General features: G+C 38.2%; 1 protein-coding gene across 8 annotated transcripts in view; it reads left to right on the top strand.

Annotated features, from left to right (window-relative positions):
• The window catches only part of LOC135429076 (band 7 protein AGAP004871), a 51,055-nt gene extending 34,000 nt beyond the window's left edge, over positions 1-17,055 (top strand). For 5 of the 8 annotated variants that reach the window (XM_064683262.1, XM_064683260.1, XM_064683259.1 and 2 more), the window contains 7 exons: positions 834-943; positions 2,229-2,301; positions 2,564-2,646; positions 11,029-11,232; positions 13,090-13,145; positions 15,299-15,479; positions 15,550-17,055. In XM_064683262.1, coding sequence (XP_064539332.1) covers positions 834-943; positions 2,229-2,301; positions 2,564-2,646; positions 11,029-11,232; positions 13,090-13,145; positions 15,299-15,479; positions 15,550-15,927 — 1,085 coding nt within the window. In that variant the 3' untranslated portion in view covers positions 15,928-17,055. Of the gene's footprint in view, positions 1-100; positions 137-833; positions 944-2,228; positions 2,302-2,563; positions 2,647-11,028; positions 11,233-13,089; positions 13,146-15,298; positions 15,480-15,549 lie in introns of all 8 variants that reach the window. The other 3 variants (XM_064683261.1, XM_064683258.1, XM_064683256.1) reach the window with 1 other exon arrangement.
• The last annotated feature ends 309 nt before the right edge of the window (positions 17,056-17,364 follow it).

Here is a 17,364-nt window from a genome sequence, read left to right as displayed (position 1 = left end):
AAATAAAACTAGAATACAGAAAATAGTACGAAGCGTGCCCCCCGCCCATCCTCAAGTCCTATTAATTTTTACAATCGTTTGATTTATCGTATTCTTGCAGATACACAAGCAAAACATTCACATGGATTTCTCTATTGTAAGTCGCACTAATTTGGAAAAAAACAAATAAAGAAAAAGCAGAAACCAAAGAAAAAAAACAGATACTAAAACTGAAAAGAAACATTAATTCCCACATCCCCAACAACAACAACAACAACAACAACAAAAACAACACACACAGTCTACACAGAACTAATGCTTAACTTTTTTATAATCTACGATTATTTCTCTATCAGCTACTTTTTTTATCTTTTCCTCTTCTTGTTTATGGCCAACTCTCGCGCGCTCTTAAGTATGCTACAGTTTTTTTCTCTCTCTTTTTATTTCTTGGTGTTTTTTAAAGTGCCCTAGCGTAACACTATTTTTTTGACTCTCTCGCGGGATAAACTTGGCCGCCGAAAATGGGCGACTTGTTGCCGCCAGCAAAAAACTGAAAAACATTTTTTTTTGGCTAAGCGAGCGACATGTTTTTTTCTGTTCATTTTTCAAATTTGGATTTTTCTCCTAGTCCGTCGCGCGGTGCGTTCGATATATACATATATATACAAATATATAGCTAAAATATAAATTTACTTAAATATATATATTTTGTGTGTGTTTGTGTGTGTGTGTTTGTGTTTTAACTTAAACTCAATTTGCAGCATATTTGCTTTCTCGCTCTCTCGAGTCTTGTGTACAGTTGCTGCCACTTTGCGCTATAATTTTCCATTTTCTTGCCACACTCTTTTCCGCAGCGGACGAGGATATCAGCGACAAGGCCTCAACATGCGGCAAATTGCTCATTTTTCTATCCGTGGCACTTGTGATAATGACGCTGCCCTTCAGTCTATTTGTGTGCTTCAAGGTAAGCCCATCAATCAAAAACCAAAGTCATGCTCGAGTTTGCATATCATTCGCATGTATAACATTTATTTATAGAAAAACCATTTGACTTGTTTGATTCTTCAGTAAAAAAGCTAGCTCACTGATTGACTGTTTGAATACGCACTGACTGATTGACAGATTGATGGACTGACTTGCAAAATTAGTTTTCTGTATTTACTAATAAACTGACTCGTTGACTATCCGATTGAATGACTGACTCACGGATTGATTGACTTATTGACTGATTGATTTACTGACTGAAAGTCTGAATGACTGACTGACTGACGAACAGTGTGATTGATCTTCTGACGGACTGATTGACAGACTGATGGACTGACTTACAAAACTGTTTTTCAGGATTGACTAGTTGACTCACGGACTGATTGACTTACTGATTGACAGACTGACGGGTTGGCTTACTCATTGACTGACTCACTGACTGAATGATTGACTGACGGACTGTCTGATTGACATTCTCACTGACCGAATACATGACGGACTTACTGACTGACTGGATGAATGACTGACTGACTGAACGACTGATTGACCCAATGACTGCCTGACGAACAGACTGACTTACAGACTGTATGACTGATTGATAGACGGACTGACTGGGTGAATGACTGACTGACTGGCTGGGCTGGGTGACGGACTGAGTGGCGGACTCGCTGAATAAGTAATTGACTGATGGAATCACGGAGTGACTGATTTACCGAGTGACTGACTTACTAGCTGGTTGACTAAAGAACTCACTGATTGGTGGACTATTTTACTGACTTACTGGCCGGCAGACTGAATGACTGGCTAACGGACAGACTGACTGATTGACCATCCGACTGATTAAGGGACTCGTTGAATGACCAATTGACGGACTGACTGTCTCACGTACTGACTGACGGACTGATTGATTGACGGATTGTTTGAGTGACCTTCTGATTGGATAAATGACGGTCTGATTGACAGGCTGAATGACTGGTTGACTGACTGACGGACAGACTGAAGATTGACCTACCCCTAGATAGGATAGATTGACTGACTTTCTATTAAATGATTAACAATTTCAATGAATTCAAACTTATAAATTGTACTACTACTGAGCTATATAGATAAATTATTATTTAAGAATTCAGGAGCATACTAAAGAATGAATATTTTATGCAGACCAACTGCAGCTGCAGTTTTGGCCACTTCTCACATTTTATTCATATTTCTCTCTTTCTGTATCTCTCGCCCCTTCGCCTCCTGCCTCCTCTCGTATTTTACAGGTGGTGCAGGAGTACGAGCGCGCGGTTATCTTTCGGCTCGGCCGCCTTATGCAGGGCGGCGCCAAGGGTCCAGGTGAGTAACCGAAGGGGCACAGGGTGTGTTGGGCTTGGCTATGCAAATTCAAGTGCCGACTGGCGACAAGAATTCGTGTTAATAGGCTGCACTTGCTCCAAATTAGCGCCAACTTTTTGGGGGCCACACCGCGTCGAGTGGCAGCTGCTGCTGGCGTCACACTCGGCAGATTAGTTTGACAAACACCAGCTGCTTAAATACTCTACAATCCGCTCCCTATGCGCTCTCTCTCTCTCTCTCTCTTTCCGTGCTCTATTCGCAGGCATTTTCTTCATTCTGCCCTGCATTGACTCGTATGCACGCGTGGATTTGCGTACTCGCACCTACGATGTGCCACCGCAGGAGGTAAGCTGCTTTTTGTTAATTCACACACAAACTCACACACACACATACACACAAATTCAGACACACACACACAGACTCGCGTGTCAAGCTAACACTTGACCATTTAAATGCTGCTCAGTAAAAAGTGAAAAACTTAAAATATAACAAACTTTTTTAGCTTTTGCCACACAAATTTTGTTAAACAACAATTTTGATTTTGTGTTGGCCCCAAATGCACAAACACACGCACACACACACACACAGCTACAATTACAGTTAGACTAACACACACACACACACACACACACACACGCAGGACACGCAACTGGAGCGTAAATTACGCATACGCAACGTTTACTTTGCCTTCGTTTCGTTTCCTTTTGCCTTACTCTGTATGCGTATGTGTGTGTGTGTGCGTGTGTGAATGTGTGTATTTTCTTTTCCGTGTGCTGTTGTTCTTGTTATTGTTGTTTTTCTTGTTGTCGTCGCATGTCACGCTGTTTACTTTGGCTTATATTTCAGTTTGCTTTTCTTTTTGCGTTTTCCTGCGTAACTGTGTTTCCTTCTTCTGCTGCTTCACTCTATCTCGCTCTCTCTTTCTCTATCTCGCTGCCCACTTCTCTGTCTTTAACTTTTCACAAACAGCTTAGATACTTTTCCAAGCACACACACACACACAGCAACAACAAGAAAAACTGGCAAGAAGCAGCAGCGGCTGCAGAGTTTTTTCTTCTTTTTTTGCATTTGCTCACTTTCCTTTTGCATTTTGTTACGTTACACACACACACACACACACACACACACAGCGAAACTCTAATGTAGTCTTGTTGTATTTGTTATATGTTTCAAATGTTACATATATGTATGGCACTTATTGTCCTACAAAATATTTAATTATTATCATAATTGTCATTGGTGTGCACTAGACCATCACACACACACACACTCGCACACACACACCCGCACACACACCAACAATACTTCAAAACAAAAGCGCGTTCTATTTATATTAACTTTTTTTAACTTCATTTTTCTAGTGCATTTGTCGTGCCCCTTTTATTTATTAGCTTTTATCATATCGAGCTCATATCCATAAGTACATTTAAGTGCAACAACTAAAACAACAGAATGAAATAAAGAGAGACAGGCAAGCATATTAAATGATGACGTCACGTGGAGCAAACACACAATTGCTGCATTCTCGCTGCCATCCGTAAGCTCCATAACCTATATAGCTTTATTTTTATGATGCCCTGAACACATTGCAAATAGCCAAAAGGGGTATAATGGATGAAATCAACTGTATGTAACAGGCAGAAGTCGATAGGGCCATGTCTATCTGTCTGTCCGTATGTCTCGCAAACAACAAAATCTATAGCTTTCCGATATCTTCAGTCAACCTTTTTTATAATATCGATCAATATCGGTTTCGAGACATGGTTTTCAAAGTACTCGAGTATTATGCAAAGTAACTACAACAAACTTGCTATGCACGGTTTTGTAAATTATATGCAGACTAAGAATAGTTCACTTCTGAGATACCTGCCCCAGTAAGAGACAAAGGTGAAAAAATATATTCTTATTAAAAAATAAGCATTGCGCTTTGATTTATACACACTTTTGTATGGCATATTTACGGGTGAAAAACTTTATAACGATCGGACAATAAAGACCGAAGATACTCAAGAATACATTTTACTATATTGTAGGGCTGAGGCAAGAAGAAGCACAGGTAACTTGTAAGATTGTGAAGGCAGCTCATGGCAGGGTATCTTCTAGTCTGGCACTTCCGACCAGTAACTCCCTTTCCTTTAGCCCAACTTTGCACATTTACAGCTTCCGCCAACATTTGCAATTTTATTCTCATTTCGGTTCGTTTTTTATTTCGGATTCAGTTCAGTTGACTTTTGGGTTTCTCCGCTTTTTTTCTCTCTCTCTCTCTCTCTCTCTCTCTCTCTCTCTCTTATTTTTTGTGTAAAACGCATGAAGGACACTGCGGCAATGCCCTCGGCAGTCGTTGAGCTGAACCTTTTACTCCCTTTATATACATTTCTTTTTATTTTTTAACCATAAGCGTCATCTTGTTGTTGTTGTTGATGTTGTTGTTGTTGTGTGGAAAGTGCATACGAAATGATATCGTGTCGTATTCATCTATCATTTATGTAAAGTCTTTAGTTAGTTGTTTGGTGTCTTTAACTTCAACTTATTACAATTTGCATAGTTGAAAACATCTGATTGTGTTTTGCAATTAGAAACGCAGCAACCCAACCAAATATGAAAAAAAACAAACCAACAAAAAAAAAGGCAAATGCTAAGCATATCAACTGAAACTGATTCTCTGTGTTCAGCCGAGCACTTAATGCACACTGTACAGACCTCAGCTAATTGGTGGGCGGGGGCCAGGGGGCGTGGCAAATCGAAAATCAAAAAAAAAACAAAGAACCTTAACACAAACCAAAGGAAAAAAGTATAAAGAAAAATTGGCTGAAACTGAAAATGTATGTGAAATGGTTGTTCACTGAACACAGGGTATACACTCAATGTTCCACCCGCACACACACACACACACACGCACACACGCACACACACAGTTCCCTAGACAGACACATACCTATGGCCACATAGCTTGGTTCCTGTGCAGCTGAAAAGTATGCAACAGAAGGCTGGCCAAACACACACTGAAAGAAATCGCAGTGTTCAAATACCTTAAACCACTTGAATGCACACACAAAGCTGTCCTCATCAACCCAAGCTGTCTATCTCCCTCACTCTCCACTCTCTCTCTCTCTATCTATCTCTCTTTCTCTCTCTCTCTCTCTCTAACTCTGTCTTGCTCACTCGCCCGCTCGAACTTATGCTAAGCAGCTCTACAAACTGCTTAGCTTTATCTAAATCTCTCTCTCTCTCTGTATCTTTCTCTCTCTCTCTTTCTCTCTCTCTGTCTATCTAACCCACGCTCTGTATCTCTTACTCTATATATACCTCTATATATATATATGTATGTACCGATTTTCGTTTTGAGCTATGTTAGTTTTGTTTAGCGAAACAATTGTTTTTGATCAACCCCAACAAAAACCAAAAAAAAAAACTAACCTCTCCGAAGACAAGCAAAAAAATATATATTTACACAAAATCAAAACAAAATGCACTTAATTTTTGATACACCCCCCCCCCCCCTCTCACCCGATCCTTCGATTAAGCGTTCGAATAATTTTTGAGAGCATGCTAAATATATATATATTTCCATAAATGTCTATTCTAAAAAAGCTTTCTAACTGTCAAAACTAAAACCAAAATAAAACCGAAAACAAAAATCAAAAATCAAAAATATAAAACAAAAAGACAAGTTCTTAAACACACACACACGCATACAAACACACACTCACACACATGTTGTTGGCTTAAAATTAAGTACAAGTACAAATCATAACGTAAACGACTCGAAATTAAACATTCCACATTTGATGTGTACAGTTTTAGTTTAGTTCTCGACTCACACACACACACACACACGAACACACACGTATATACATTGCTTTAGTTTCGACAAACATAAGAATTATATTCGTATATTGTACTTACCACTAACTAAATAACCGTTAACATTTGATCTGTTCGAGCACTAGCGAAGGACGCTATAACGTACGCACCCCAACAATAATGATCATGAATTAGCATATATATCTATATATATGTATATATACATATACATAATAATAATTATGTATGTATATATCATCCGAATATATATATAGCCATATATGCCGACCAATACAATTATATGTATATATATCAAGCAAGCAATCCATGTCGAGTTCATCTATGTGTGTTTTGCGTGGTTTAGGCTGTTTAAATGTGGGTACACCTAACTTAAATCGAACAACTATCAATAAATAAACCAAATCGAAGAGAAACCAAAAGAATAAACAATTTCGCACGCATGAAAAACGAGAAGCTGCCGTCGCCGCCGCCGCCCGCCCGCCCGGGCTTAGCTAGAGCAAGTCCAACCCCCAGCATAAAGCGTAGAGCCTGTACTCAACTAGCATATATATCTATATATATATATATATATATACAAATCTTATAGCATATGCATATAAATATACAGCAATTAGTTGGCGTACTTCGCTGCATCGAACCAGCGCCCTACCCACTTCTTCCCACTCTCTAACTCAACACTATTGCTATCTCTATCTCTATCTATCTCTCTCTCTCACTCAATCAATCAATATATATATATATATGCCAAAGCTATAGTCAGTGCATCCAGTCTAGCTATATCTATTTTTCAGTTAAAATATGATTTACATTTGAATTTGAATATATATCAAAAATAAACTAGAAAATCGAAATCGAATCGAATCGAATTGAAAATCGGAAGTTCTAACGGCCAAACTGTGCAAATTGTAATAAATGATAAATGATTATACAGTTATATATATCTTTCTATATATATATACAATTTCGAAGCTCATTAGTTTAGCTGTTACAGTGTATAAACAAATATGTATGAAAATTGTTAAAAATCTATTTGTTTGCGATTTACCAGCGATTTATTTCATACTATTAAATTATTAATTTAAAAAGAATTTATGATTTCTTCTATTGTTCGATTATATTCCATTGTTCTCTTATTTAAGCTACATGCCACACACACACACACACACACGCACACACACACACACACACACTCACCTTTGCAATTTCAACAGTTCACAGCCAATTTATTCCACCTACTATCCCACACACATACACACACACACAAAGTCGCACACACACACTGAACACGTTGAACACAGTCGACTATTGTTCGAATTTTAAGCCATTGTTCTTGAAAATTGATTTAGATTTAGAGAACTGAATAGACAACGCTTTTTGCCCACTTTGGCGCACTTTGCGGCCCCATTTGAAAAACTCAACTGAATGCAAATCAAATTTAAAGAACTTAAGCGCCAGCTAAACAAATTAACCTCAACTCAACTAAGCAGACCTTGTTCAACAAATTGTTAGCCAATTTATAAAGCAGCTTTTATAGGGCCAGGTAAGAGTGCTTTAGTCTGAAGTGTCCGACTAGCACATACCACGAATCTAGCGCCGAGCTGCGGCTGAAAAATATACAAAATACAACTATGCAGAAAATCCCTTCTTCATCCCTTGGGCACACTCTATAAGAAATACGTTCCTGATTAACTTGGATGTTTACAGTCCGATATTAATCAAATTTGCAGGCCTAAAACGTAACACAGTAAAGTGTCTGTATATGCCAAAGCGCAAGGCTCCATCTTCAGAAATGGTAAATAGGAGGTAAATAGGTATTCAAAAATGAAATATTTGTGATCTGTTTATATTATAACAAGTTTGGTGTATTTAGCTCTTATAGTCTTCGAGTTATGCCTAAAAAACCATGTCGCTAAATCGATATTTATCGATATTATGAAAATTTGAGCAGATATCGAACAAATTATAAGCTCGTTTGAGTATATATGAAAATATTTGACTATAACCAATCTCAAATCTATATTTTTTGTTGTCTCCGAGCGAACAGACGGACATATCTAGATCCAGATCGTCCTAATCAAGAACATATGTATATACCTTATAGTCGGATGTACTTCTTCTTCTGTTACCTGCTTAATTAAGAAAACATAAGACCCCTTCTATGCTCAATTTATATAAACTACCTGCAAATGGCAAACTTTAAGAATCGTTCGCCTGCTTTATATTAAATTAAGTATACGCCCAGTTGAGCATTGGAAAGTTCGCAAGTTTCGCTCATGTTCCAGTTGATTTTTATGCTAATATTCGAAATTTGTTTGGCCGCAAAAGAAGTTAAATAAAAACTCTTGAGCATCGGCCGCCAAACGACACTAAACAACATTGACACCCGGCCCAGAGTGTGCCATAAAAAAAGCAAAAGAAAAAGTCTAGACCGCCCCACAAAAAACTGAATTGGCCCGAAATGTAGCCGGCTCGTAAAATGCTTCAACTTGTGCGCTGGCCAAAACGCAAAAGCAAAACTTTTGTGCAAATAGTTTTGATGCTTTCAGCTTTCAGTTTGAGTCCCCAGTTGGGGTTTCGCCTTTTCGGGGGCAGGGCATCAAAATAGAGGAATTTGATTTCGGGCAACGACAGCTTGGGCTGAGTGAGATGGTAGCCGTAAGGAATAAAGGACCCAAATACATGTACAAAAGAAAACATTTCGCTATCGCTCCCTCCGCCCACTCCCACTCTCTCTCTCTCTCTCTCTCTCTTTCTCTCTATCGTTCTCTGTCTCTGTCTCTTGTGCGTAATATCTGTAAACATTTCAAATAACAATTTAACGCATTTTGGTTTATTTTTACGTTAATTTTGTCGTTTTGTCTGCCTCTTCATTTGCCACGTTTTGTATATAAACAAGTATATAAGTATGTAATATATAGACGACATATATATATAGATATATACGATTTGATTTTGTGCAATAACCATACCTATATCTTATACACTGTAACTTCAAAACTCTTGAGTTTGCTCCACGTATCGCTATCGAGCTCATATCACGAAAATAAACAAAATAAATGTCACAAAAAGAAATTGCTTAAAGTACAAATAAGTATCTTGTATCTTGTCCAGCACAAAGCGCTTCACTTAAGCCAAAATCTAAAGCTTCAAATGCTAAATGCAATAAGCAAAACAATACAAAATGGCTTTCTGCATAGCACACACACACTTAACACACACTCACACACACACACTCACACACACACACTCACACACAAGTCAAAGCAATAATCAAAATAAAAGCCACGATTTTCGCTTCGTCTGTCGAGCATATTGTATAGTCTCTCTCTCTCTGTCTCTCTCGCTCTCACTGTGTGTGTGTGTGCTTGCGTCTCTGTCTGGCGTCAAAGTTTGCACTTTGCACTTAGTCCAACTAAAGAAAAGACCACAATCACGTCCAAGTGCAGCGCCAGCTGAAGACGCTCCAGTCAAGTGCATACCGTGTGCATTATGCCATTCTAAGCAAAAGTGCACAGCAGCAGCAGCAGCAGCCACTAAATTATTCATCTAGATGCAAGATACAAGCCAAGCACAGATAAATATAAAGATACAACTACAACGAACAAGCACAAAGAGTCTGCTTCGGCGCACCGAAGACTACATACCCTTGCAGACACAGACATACTCTGATAGGATAATTCAGGCTTATAAAATATTTATGACAACGATTCAGGATTGGTTCGCTTTTAAGTCTCTAAGTTATCTGTATACAATCACTGATTGTAACAAACTGACGCTTCTTTGTAACACTTCTGCTTAACAAAAGGCTTAACTTAAGGCCTAACAGAATGCTTAACATAAGGCTTAACAGAATACTTTACATGAATGGGATCTGCTGCTAAAATAACTGAGTGAGACTTCAGTATTTTGTCTTTGTTCTTTTGCCCTATAATCGATCGACGTCTCTTATGCAATTATATAATAGTGAGAAGTCACTTATCCTCTTACTATACATTTTATGGGGGCTTTTTCCTATTATTTTCATATAACAATTCGGGAAATTCGGGGAAAATAGTAACAATAAACTTTTTAGCTTACCTGCCGCTCCGCCTTAAATTCACTTACCAAGATGTGTGTGAAACTTTTATTTGGAAACGTGTTTTCCCCATTTCCATAAATCATGTATCGAGAAAGTGGGTCAACGATTTTATGGTTGAAAGTTTCGATGGCTTTCAAACTTATTTCCATAGTGAATACGAGATTTAGTTAATTTAGAAATTCCATCCGCAACTGTCAAAAATAAATGGAAAAAGGTTGCATGAAAGTTTTTGCCTTCGATCGATTTGCAAACTAAATAATGAAAGATGAGTCTAAATATAAATGTGCAAACAAAATTTCAAAGAGGAATATATAAAAAGTTCTTAGACTATTTCGCACATGAAATTGTAGTACGATATTGAAATATCTTTGATTGTTCGAAGCACAATGAAGCTTGGTTTTGCAAAGAGCTGGAGGAATATTTAGAATAACAAAAAAGGTTTGCTTCCTACCTGATGTCGTTCGAGTATTCCTCTATGAGTTATGTGATATACTTGTCCGATATATTTGAAGATATCTCCTTAAGTAGATTACATATATCCTGGCAAACTGTTAATACTCGCTGCAAGGGTATAGAAAACTAAGACACACACACACACACACTTGTGTAGTCGCAGCTTTGTGCTTATGTATGACAGCAATAACAAGCATAATCTAAATAAAAGAATAACAAACAAAAAGCAAAGCAACAATAGAGCAACAAAAGAAAAACAATAAAAATAATAATAAGCGAAAGAAAGCACGCAAATAGAGACAAGCAAAAAGAAAATAAAGAAAACAACAAAAATAGAAAAAAAAAACAATCCCACCCACTGCATCTTGTAGGTTCTCACAAAGGATAGCGTTACGGTTTCGGTGGATGCAGTGGTTTACTATCGCGTATCAAATGCAACCGTCTCTATAGCGAACGTGGAGAATGCTCACCATTCGACCAGACTACTGGCACAGACTACTCTACGAAACACAATGGGAACTCGGCATTTGCATGAGATACTCAGCGAGCGTATGACGATTTCCGGCACCATGCAGGTGAGTGTAACAATTGCAGTTAACCCCGCAGCCCCCGACCAGACCAGTCCAGACCAGCCCAGACCAGCCCTTTGCCCCGTTTAGCACGTAATTGACTTATGTGCCACCTGCCACCTGCCACTTGCCACAAAGGAGGCCGCTGCTGCTGCTGCTGCTGCTAATTATTCAGCGACTTTAAGACTTTTGTGCACGCAACTGGAATGCTAAATAATAATTGCTAATTGCAAATTTGCAGCAGCTGCCAAAATGATAAAGGAATAAAATAAAGCCTGGCCAGCAACATCTTTCATAGTTGCAAATCAAAACGTGCTCTACACTCAGAATAAATAATATACAGAAAAAGGCAATTTCTGCTGTTAAAGAAAACTTCACGACATTTGAAAATTTTCTTCAAAGGCATTTCGTAGCTCATTTCTACAACACAGAGAAATTCTTTTCTTTTGCAATCATAGAACATTTTCTACATTAGGCATCGAATTTTCTGTAGGTTTTATAAGCTTTTCCATTTCGAAAGTTTTTGCTTAACAAGAAACGTGAGTGCCAAAATTTACTAGAAAGGAAAAAATCTATTTGAAACCTAAAATTTGTTTTAGTAGAGACAAATCAGCAAAGAATATTAAATATCTATTACTGAGATTTTTATATATATTTTATATAAGAAAATATAATATAATATAAATATGAATCATTTTCTATTATTAAGATTCTTATATGTTTTATATGGTGTTATATAAAATCTATAAATTATATTATATAAAGGTTTATATTATTTAAAATAGATAAGATTCCTGATCATAGAAAATATATAAATATATATATTATTCACAATAAATTTTCTATAGTATAAAATATTTAAGAATCTCAATCATAGAATATTTTCTACAATTATTGAAAACATTTTCCACAGTTCCAAAAATATTTCCATAATTTTTGCTGCGCCTCATTAATAAAATTGAAAAACAATTTCTACCAGTCAAAAATAATAAACATATAGAAAAACTAACTGACAATATTATTTCTCCGTCTGTTCTCAGGCAACTTTCACAATTTGTTCTCTTAACAAATCCATTTACCTTAAAACACCTTGAATTAGATAATACCTAGAAAATCAGAAAAATAGCGAAGAATAGCCAAATTAACAGATTCTCAATTGAAATGAATTATTTAAAATATACAAAGAGATTTAACTCCATTCAAAGTCAAGCTGTGATAACCAAAATATTAGAAAATTAGATTATAGTAGAGCAGCTTTTCCACGATATAAATAGGCAATAAAACATTTCCTATGATTGCAATACCCATGAATTTCCTTGCAGTGTATACACTGTGCTGAGCATCGCATATATCGGCGCAGACGGGCAAACAGCTGCCAACTTAACCCAAATCGTTGCTTCTAGCTTCTGGCTACAGCTTCGGCTTTAGCGCAGCATTTTCTGCTGCAATTTGTGCGCTTTATTTATTTAGTTTTTATGGCCATATATGAAAAATAGTTCAAAATCAGGCTGAAACTCATGTCAGCTGCGGCACGTCGAGCATGGGCCAGGAATGCCAAGTTGGCAACTCGTTTTGCCGTTAGACGCAGCCAACTGCTGCAGTTTTCTCTGCTTAGCGGTTTCAAGGATTCTGCAAACGACCCACAAAACAAAGAAGAAGAAAAACCACCCAAAAAAAAAAAAGCAAAGAAATGTGAAAGGCAAAAACCATCACAGTTAACAGCATGAAAAATGTGTGTGTAAACCAAAACTAATGTGTTTTTACTGCTATTTTCAACACACATACACCTACATTAATTTTCGACACACACACTCACACACACACACACCTGCCACAACGTTATGTGGGCCAAATCATAAACAGGTTCAGCTCGACGAAGCCACCGATGCTTGGGGCATCAAAGTTGAACGTGTTGAAATGTAAGTAGTGCAACTTTTCTATCACACACACACGCGCACACACACACGCACATCCTTTACACATAAAGGTTTCTATGTCAAAATGTAGGTGGTGTGCCATTATGTTGGCAGCCTTTTATTACGCCGAACAAGGGTAGGGGGGCGGTTGTTGAGGCAGGGGGTTTGCCCTGGCCTTTGTCTGCCATCAGAGTTGTTGCGTTGTTGTAATTTATTATTAGCCGCGCTGGGACAAGTGGATGAGCCAGCTGCTGCTCCAGCTCCAGCTAAAGCCTAAGCGACAGCTGCCCCTGGCCAGTGTTGCCGAGGGACGTATCAAAAAAGTAGTAGCTGAATGCAATGTTAGCAAATAGCTAGATAATTGTGAGGTTGGGAAGAGTGGAAGAGACTGCTTCAGCTTCAGCTATGGCTTTAGCTTCTAGCCAGTGTTGCCGAGGGAAGTAACGAAAAAGTAGTAGCTGAATGAAGTGCTTAAAAAAACCTAGATAGTTGTTATAAGCCCAGTTGGGGTCAAGTGGAAGAGACTGCTATTGCTTCAGCTTCAACTTCAGCTCTGGCTACTTCTAACCAGTATTGCCGAGTCGTTAAAAAGGGGTAGTAGCTAAATTTAATATTAAGAAATGGCCAGAAAAAGCTGATTTGACCATGAGCAGCCAAAAAATAGCTAACTCTGTTTAAATTTCAACTTTTTCCATCCGACAAATTCTAAAGCCAAATTAAACTAGAAAATAGCTGAATTGTCAACAGCTGCTGCTGGCGCAGGTCTAAACCGACTGACAGCTTGTCAAATACATGACCAACAAAATGGCGAACAAGAGCAGCAACAACAACAACAACAACAGCAACAACAACAGGAGCAACAACAACAACAATGACAACCTCAACAACATTCTGTGGTCATGTCCCAGCGGCTGCACTGGCCAAAACAACTTGACGCATTCCCTGTTGTTGTTATTTTTCTTGCTGTTGTGGCTTAGCTGCGGCCACGCCCTTTTTGTCGCTTTTTGTGCACCTCCTGTCCATGAAAATTGCTACATTTTTATGACAGTCTTAGCTAAGGCTTCAATTTGGTTGCTGTTGTTGTCTGGCAAGAAAATTCTTATGAAATTAATCAGGCGATAAATTTCTTTGTCAAGGCCAATAAAATATGAACGACATTTTATGGCAAATGTTGTGGGTTTTAGTGGGAAAAAAAAGAATAAAATGGAAAAACAGGCAAGACAAGTTTTTGTTGCGAAACCGAAGATTGAATACACTTAAAGATGTGATAGGTAAAAAAGCTGTAGGCAGAAGTTCGATATGGACGAGCTTTTGGTTGGCATTTAAATTGTTGTAATTGTTAAAATTACTTTATACATTTACAAAAAGAAGGAAAAGCACGAAGATCAAATACCCTTGTAGTCCAATAGGTATGGGGCTTAGTAAATGCGTTTAGAAAAAATAATTACTTTTGAACAATGTTGCCTACAGAAGTCTAATGAATCCAATCTAAAAAGAGCTTACAGATATATTAGATTTTTGAGGAAAGAATCAAAAAGGGGAACTTTTTGATATAGTAGACAGTTTTAATATTAAGAGATTAATTTGCATAGAAGCAGACAGACGAACTAACCTACATCTACTCGATTGATACTCAACAAGACTATAAGCTCTGGGCTCAAAGACGTTGCGTAACACATTTTGTGATAAAATAAATAAACTACCCTTTGCAAGGCTCTACAAAAAGTAGCTCATATTCATTTTATCTACAGCAGACTTATAAAAGGGACTGGCAAATCTCTAGGCTATCTGCTCGATTCAAAAAACATTTGTATAAATAGAGCTCACATTAATCATGACGATGGCCTAGAGAAGAATAAAACGCATCAGCCTAATGACCTTTAATGTTTCGCGCCTGACCAAGGCTGCTGAGCCTAAAATACGTCTCATTTGGCAATGAAAGATTTCAGTTTTCAGTTAATATGGCATTCACATAGCCACCGAGTGGGGTTCCCCCTGCTGGAATAGATTGCGAAAAGGTCGCCATTGTAGTCGTTGCATGCTACTCGCATATTTTCTGAATCAGTTTACAGCGACACGAGTCTGCCTGCCGCGTTTTGTAAGTGCAATTGCTAATATAAGTTCCTTCCTCTCCCTGGACGCGCGCCGAACAACAGCAAGGATGTGCGTCTGCCCGTGCAACTGCAGCGCGCGATGGCCGCCGAGGCGGAGGCGGCGCGTGAGGCGCGCGCCAAGGTGATTGCCGCCGAGGGCGAGCAGAAGGCGTCCCGTGCGCTGCGCGAGGCATCCGAGGTGATTGGCGATTCGCCGGCAGCGCTGCAGCTGCGCTATCTGCAGGTAGGCATGGCCATTGAACCCGCTGCCATTTAACTTTACTTATATATATATTGCATTGCTTTATGGCCAGACACTTAACACCATATCCGCGGAGAAGAACTCGACAATTGTGTTCCCGCTGCCCATCGACTTGATAACGTATTTCCTGAAAACATCCGAAGCGTCCTCGCAACAGAATGCGGCTGCAGCCGTCGCAGCGCAGCAGCAGGTGCAGCTGCAGCAACAACAACAGCTGCTGCAACAGCAGCAGCAACTGCATCTGCAGCAGCAGCAGCAGCAATACTCGCCGTCGCCCCAGATGCTGCAGGAGCCGGCGCTGCAGCTGCAAATGCAGCCACAGCCACAGCTGCCGCAGCAGCAGCAACAGCAGCAACAGCAACAGCAGCAGCAGCCGCAGCAGCAGCAGCAGCAATACCAGCAGACGCAGCAGATCTCGTCGGCCATGTAAATGCAAAAGAAAACCTCCCCCAAAGAAGAAAAGTTTCGGCATTGCCGAATCTTGAATGCGCTGCACAAAGCAGCACAAAGCAGACAGAAGGAAGCGTCACTGCCATGTTAATTAACATAGCCTTAACAGAATGTTCAGCTGTGCAGCGCATTCTACATAAAAGAAACACACACACATATACACTGACACACATACAACGATTCCGAATAGAATCAAAAATTTAGTTCTAGGTACCATTAAGTGCGATTTCAAATGCATTGATTCCACAATATGGAAAAGTCAGGAGTACTATTTATTAAATATAATTCAGACCATTGATTCCATTGATGGTAAAGTCAGAAGTACTATTTATTAGATATAGTTCAGACCATAGATTACACAATATGGTAAAGTCAGGAGTACTATTTATTAAATATAATTCAGACCAATTAGGGTCTTAGGCAAGCTAACTCGTAGCGACTAGTGAAAATTCTAAAACCAACCAGTTTTGAGAATATTAAAATGGATTCAACCAATTAGCATAAGAGACAGTGTTGTAAGCTGCTGCTTCTAAAAAAAAAGAGTAGCAGAAAACAGTGTTGAACAATTGCTAAGCTTGTCATTCTAAAGCCAAAAACTAGCTAAAAATATAATCCCCGTTTTTAGCTAGAATACGGCTGAATTGGCATATTGGATAATACATTTTGCTATACTCAAAAATGGTTGGTTTGGTTTTGAATTTTCGTCAAATCTAGTTGTGAAATGTGAAGTAGAAGAAGGTGCAAAAAAAAAAACTGTCGTAATGTGTTTTTGTAAATGTTTAGCTATAAGATGTTAATACGTGGTTATCAGTAGCAAAACAACACATATATAGTCCAAGCAAACGATATACGTTAGGTAAATTTCTTATATATATCTATATGTATATATGTATGCATATATATACATATACGTACACATACATACTCGTAATGCATTTACAAATTGCTCTATAGCTGTATGTACCGATTGTGATAGAACAATTTGTACAGCTCGTTAGCTGTGGCGCATAAACCGAATCTAGTTGAAATGTTTCAGAAAACAAAAAAACTAAAGTAATATAAATAAAAAAAAAACTTTTTGAATGTACATCTATATGGCCACATAGAAGGAATACCACATATACACTATAAATAATCAAGTACCGGTTATATATATAAATATATATATATATATATATAGTAAAGGGCATACAAATAAAATATAACTACCGACTTATATAGTATATATATACAGAGTTCATCGGAGGACAATTTGGTCAGCCAGTTGAACGATTCGCTTTCAACAGCTGCCTTATAAGTACTATACATATGTATATGAGTAATACCTACCAATAAACTTACAAAACCAAAAACCAAAAACCAAACAACGTAATCGACGACTTTCTCACACATATACAATAAATAAATGTAATACGAA

The sequence above is a fragment of the Drosophila montana genome, unplaced genomic scaffold (genome assembly GCF_035044405.1).
Source record: "Drosophila montana isolate Dmon_TW-CO22-7 unplaced genomic scaffold, ASM3504440v1 contig_2583_1, whole genome shotgun sequence".
Lineage (NCBI taxonomy): Eukaryota > Metazoa > Arthropoda > Insecta > Diptera > Drosophilidae > Drosophila > Drosophila montana.
This window is presented reverse-complemented; position numbering and strand designations above follow the sequence as displayed.